This window comes from Chiloscyllium plagiosum, unplaced genomic scaffold (genome assembly GCF_037043375.1).
Source record: "Chiloscyllium plagiosum isolate Xiang-an unplaced genomic scaffold, Cpla_swu_hap1 HiC_scaffold_3, whole genome shotgun sequence".
NCBI lineage: Eukaryota > Metazoa > Chordata > Chondrichthyes > Orectolobiformes > Hemiscylliidae > Chiloscyllium > Chiloscyllium plagiosum.
Window position 1 is genome coordinate 101063686 of NW_028270141.1, and position 6000 is coordinate 101069685.

At 40.9% G+C, this 6000-nt stretch overlaps 1 protein-coding gene across 6 annotated transcripts in view; it reads right to left on the reverse strand.

The window, feature by feature from the left end:
• Positions 1-3550, reverse strand: part of myb (MYB proto-oncogene, transcription factor) — a 32591-nt gene extending 29041 nt beyond the window's left edge. For 5 of the 6 annotated variants that reach the window (XM_087981997.1, XM_087981989.1, XM_043686209.2 and 2 more), the window contains exon 1: positions 2523-2645. In XM_087981997.1, coding sequence (XP_087838123.1) covers positions 2523-2545 — 23 coding nt within the window. In that variant the 5' untranslated portion in view covers positions 2546-2645. Of the gene's footprint in view, positions 1-2522; positions 2646-3452 lie in introns of those variants that run through there. The other variant, XM_043686221.2, reaches the window with a different exon arrangement.
• Between the last annotated feature and the right edge of the window lie 2450 nt (positions 3551-6000).

A 6000-nucleotide genomic window follows, 5' to 3' on the forward strand; every position in this document is an offset into this window, starting at 1 on the left:
GAACAAAAAATTAAATAAAATCTTTAAATGCATTTTTTGTTTCAATACTTTCTCAGAAGCTAACTGTTCAAATACACAATAACTAGATATTTTATGTATTAGTCCACTATCATCAACATTACTTAAATAGAAATTATTATGAATTATTATTTCAAGATAAAACAAAATTTTAGTCTGTCATTCAAGTCACTTTAAAAAAAACCAAGAGAGGGCACTTATACTTTATCGTAAACTCTATTTCCCATTGCTTCCACTTTTAGTTGGATTAGACTAGACTAAACCCATTCGAAATTCAGTCTGCAGGAGGCATTGTTCCAGGTGTATGTTTCAATCCAGTTTTTTTCTCTCTTTACACATCACCCCATCTAGTGGTTTTATCAAGAACTGACCGACTTCCCCGATAAACAGTCGGTTGCATATCATATCTAGAATATCAATTCATTGATTTTCGGTTGTTTTCAAAAAATTAAATTGTAATACCAAAAATCTCAGCCCTAGCCATAATATTCCCTAATATCTGACAGAACAGATCTTTATCGCAATCTAAGGTCTTACTGCTTGCTAAAGTACTTGCTTTGCTCTAGAAAATTGGATAATGTTAATTGTGCAAGAATGCACAGCAAATAAAAACTACGTTGACAGGGGCTGAAGTATTGCCTTTACCTGTATTCAAATTCAATCCAAATCAATGGAAGGAATTTCTCTTCCTGTTGGTTGGCAGGACAGTCTTAATCCAACCTTTAGCAGATGTGCATTCACAGCGCAAAACTGTCTATAATTTAGCAAATATTGCCATTTCACCCAGACAACCAAAGGAATTTACATTGTTGCAGGTGAGATGCACTTATGAAGTCCTATATTTCTGATTAAGAAGTGCTTGAATGGTGTGCAAGCAGACAATAAACCAATGTGTAATTTTAAATAGATGACATGATCTTCATGGCTCAAGTTTCAATCGCCTATTAAATTATGTATTTAAAATTCAAACACACTGATAGGGAAATCAAATATAAACTATTGATTTTATGCAACTCTTAACAATCTGCTGGGAATCATTATTGTAAAAATACCAAACTAATCCGCTGTGAAAAGCGAATAAAAGGGACTTTTTTTTAAATGTCGAATACATATCGCCGAGTTCGTAGTATCGCGATCATGACGTCCCAACATTCAGCTACGAGATTTTAAATAGTTATGTTAGTAACCTATAAATGCAAGCAAAGTAATGACCGGCAGGTAATGGGTTAAAGTGCGATAACTCCAGCCCTCTTATCTTATTAGTTAAATTCACAATCATTCTTGCGCGTGGACTAAACAAAAATGGTGCTTACTACACTAAATTAAAGAGACAAAGTTACAGTAATACCATAATTCCATGGATTGTTTTGTCGTCCTGAAATTTTGAAAAGATCTTTGTAGGTTCCATTAATAAAGTGTGGAATTTCCACACGTTCAGCGTACAAAAGGACTTGCATGGTTTCTGCTACTGCATACTCGGGGAAAGTGTCATTGTTCCCCATTTCATTCACACTTTAATGACGATAATGATTCTGATATATTCAGTTCCCTTAGACCACAAACATTAGTCACGCACGAATAGCCAAAAAGGAGAAAAGCTCCAAGCAATTTCTGCCACTGTTACGTATAATTTTGACAACTTGGGTCATAGCCTAAAGTTCAGTTTATCATGACACATCCAGAAACCACCTTATTATGTCGAAAAATTAGGATTAAGATCTTGTGTTCGGTAGTTTCATACAGCTTGCAATAACTTAAAATCCACGTGTCACTCCGCCAGCTCTTGCACTAACAATAAAAATGTGATGTCGTTCATTGATTAGTCTTGGATGCACTTATTTTCTTTTCATGCATGAAAGCATTCGGCTACGTCAATAACATGCTGAACTAGAACTTGCCTCACAAGTGCGGGGTTCAGTGGATATTGCAACTGAGAAACTACAATGCTAACATATAAACACATACAGTCAACTATTTCCTATACGACCAACGTGGTGGAAGGTGAGAAATATTTTGTAGCAGCTCCACTATTTTACAGCGACACATTTGAGACATAATTTAAAGGGTATATCTTCAACCTGTGTATCGATTTTGCAAGATTGCATTGTTCTTTTCGATTTAAGAGTAAACAAGTGTTGTTGTCATTTGGCACTTAGAACGTGCGCGCATGAATGAAAGCACCTTTTAAATCTGCTTATTCTACAACGTGCCCGCATAGTTTTGAATACTAAGTAGACAGGTTATACACATAATCTCCATTTTAACCAGTTCTTCAATTACAATGGAAAGTTTACTGCAGAAATTGAGCATATCATAAAAAGATCCGAACCATTCATAATTTAGCTGCATTAAGTATCGGAACAGAACCGAGCTTCTCACTCACTGCTTAACAAGTCTTCTCTCAGCGTGCAAACCTCATAAAATTAAAGTGAAAGTTCTTCCTCTTCCTGCAATAATCTATGTTTTGTTCATTAGGCAGTAGCCAAAACGTATAATACAGTTACCTATTCCGTGGCCGCCGAGCCATGAGTCTCTCAGAGAGTGCGGAAGAAGTGTCGCTGCAAGTGATCAGCCAAACTCACACGAGGAGGAAGCAAATTGAGATTAAAGTGTACGATCTGTAAACACAGATTCCTACAAACAAAGCCCTGGACCCTCCCCTCCCGCCAAATCTCCCGCCCAAACCAGAGACAGTATAGTACGCAGGCGCACTGCTGACCTTGGCGGTCCTCCGTGAAACCCGCCTTTTTCCTGCAATCCCCGCTCGGTCCGGCAGTACCCCGCCCCCTCCCTTCCAACCAGGAGTTTTACAAAGTAAACAATTAGAGATAAAGTGCTTTTGTTCTTCATCTGTCAGTTCTCTGAGAGAATCCAGTCCCGGAGTTCCCTGTTGCTAATCTGCACATTTACCATATTGCTTCTAAAACAATCAGTTTCTCCCGCGGAAAGTCAGTCGCAGGGACGTGGCTACCAAGTAAATTTGTTCAATATTTTGATTATTAGTAAAATGCTGCTGGAATAACAAACTGGGAAAACGAGGGGCAGTTTCTACATCTAGTTACTGTTTCTTACATGTCATTAGAAAACTTGATTGAAATATATCATTTTAAGAACACATACAGTAAAGCAAACTACTCTTTTACGCGACTAAATGACATTTTTTTGAACTGAACAAAAAGTTGAGTGCTTATTCCATAGATGGCGCAACCTGCAGTTTTGCAATGAAACCTAAATATGGAGTAATGAGGGTCCTTTGTTCGTAAACGTTTCAGAATTAAAAGAAAACAAAGCAAATGTGCATGATCATTTTTGAATGTTACAAAATTCATCTATAACAAGGTGACTATTTGCTTGTGATAGATATAAAGTGTATTCAAAGCCATAGATTAAAAGTTGTCAACCAAACTATATTCTACCTGTTTCGCTATACTTACAATTTGAGTATCATTTATGGTGAAACAATATAAATTTCCTAGATGCATTATCATCGCCAACAGATCTGTAAGTTTAGCGCAAGTAATTTGGAATTTTGGATCACCGTAATACACTTCCTCTTTCCTGCACACTCCTGACACGTGTGTAATTCAACGGGACAATAAACCTATAAAGCAGTTGGTACTGCTTCAGCACGTTTTGGAGTCACTTTATGGATCGACTGCAGAGAGTGTACACGAACTTCAGATCAAAGTCAATGCCAAATGAAAACAACAAAGCCCTTAAATAAATATAATTCCCAAGTGTTTTCTCCCTATACTTATCTCAGCATGATTAATGTTCTATTATTTAATGTTTAAGTAAACAAAATATTGCAGGGTCTGTAATTTGCTTCGTGTTTACAGTCTAATTCAGTTGAATTTGCATTTAATTTTTAATTACCAGGAATTGTCTTTTTGATCAATTTGGATCCATTCAAGCAAATTATTTCTGCCAAAATTCACGCAGAAGCTCCCTTTTTTATCCTTAGGGTTATGACAAATGTCTTCTTTTCGAGCTCGCATTTTTGTTACTTCCAATGCAGATGTCTCAGCGTACATCGCCAAGACTGGAATATCTTCCGTAATCGTTTCCCCTGTTCAATTTTATGGCAATCAGTTGCATTAGCGTGTTTTGCAAAGAGCCTATAATTGTTACATATTTTAATTATTAGCAACAATTGTGTCAGAATGAAAAAAAAACCTCACACCAGATTTTTGCTTGGACGAACCCTGGAACTTCAACCACAGTTCACTGTCCCGGCCACCATCCTCAATTTGTTTGTTCGTGCCTTTTTTTTTTGAAACTTTGATTATATTTCTTGCCATCAGTTTGTCATCTTTCTTCCTCTTTTTTGTAGATTAGTTTCCTCATTTCCGTTACCACCGCTTTCCCTTTGTGTTTTTCATCAGCCTTTTCTTCCCCCCCCCCCCCCCCCCCATTACATCACTACGCTTTTTGTTTAGTGATATTTACCCTCTTAGTTTTTTATTCTCCAGGTGTCGGCATCTTCCCTTTACCTGTATAAAATAATTCAGTTATTCTGCATTTTCGTCAGCTGATACCCCTTTCTTATAACCCTTAGGTTTCCCGAGCTATGCCTTGTGGGAAAGGGGGCTCTTGAAAACACATTATGTCCAACATTTACAATTTTTAAGAATAAATTAAATCTACAGACAATGCAACCACTTTGACCAGATGCACTGTCACTCACTGCCTGCTTCCTTTTGGCAGCTTTTCCCAAAGTGGATTGCAATAACAGGACCTGGTTATCAGAAAATGCCGGAGACACTGAACAAGCAGCTCTGCAAGAGCGAAGGGTCATTAAAATGTTGGCGTTCCCGGTGAAAAATAGCGACGGGGCTGATGGGCAAGTAGGTGTATGTCAATGGCCAAGAACTGTTGCACCTCTCATTTCCTTGCAGGTCCCGGTGAAGGAAAGAAGCAGTGAAGCTGAATAGTTAACTCTTGCTTATATCCCATCTATATATATATATATTGTATATAGAAAAGGTAATGTGAATCCAGGTGAGCTGTCTGCACCTGGAGCACGTCGAGGAGTTCCGCATGGGCACTGACGGGGGTGCCAACAATTTCCTCATCACACCCACCAGGTATTTTTAAAAAATACCCCACACCTCCATCAGTTCATTAGACCGGAATAAATCTCATCATTAGAAAGAAAACGTCAAAATCGCCGTCCGCCCACCTCACTCGCGGACCAGACCTCGAAGGTGAGATTTCCCCCATCACCTGTTACAGTCCACCCCACGCCCCTTCCCGGACCCGCCCGGTGGGACGTTTTGGGGTGGAGGGGGGGAAGAGTAGTACAGTGTTTGTTTTTAAAACAGCCCCCTTCCCGCCCCCGCCTGCCCGTTCACGATGAACCGGGAGAGAGCGGAGCGCCGCCCCCTCCCGCCCCGGGAGGGGGCCACGTGACGCCGCCAACGGTCGCCCGTCTGTCGATTTCCCACGTACCCGAAGGAGGTGTCCATGTGCTGGCCGGAGGCGAGGCGAGGCGAGGCGATCCACTCAGCCGCAGGTGGACGGGGTGCTGCTGGGCGACGGTGATGGGAGAGAGTTGAGGGGCGAGCAAGGAGGAGGGTTGTCGTTCCCCGAAAGAGAGGGGTGGTGGTGATGGTCGGGGTAGATCTGAGAATTTACACCAGACAGCACGGTAACACAAAATTAAAAAGAACAGTCTCCCTCTCTGCGCCCTCAAGAATTGACTGGTTATTATGTTGTTGTTATTTCTGATTGTACGCATACACACTGGTCCTATTCACAAAACCTTCTCCACCTCTGGAATCCTGTCGATTCAAATTGCGGCGGGTTCTTTTCCGGGAACGCCCTCGCGCCCGCCCACGGCACGTGCCGCTAGTGCGCGCGTCCGCCTGGCTCGGGCTGCGAGTAACTGGTGGAGGGGAGACCTGTGCGTGGAATTGTGTGTGTGTGTGAGAGACAGCAGATGGGGAGGTGGCGGGAGTAGGGGGAGAAACTCGCATGCGT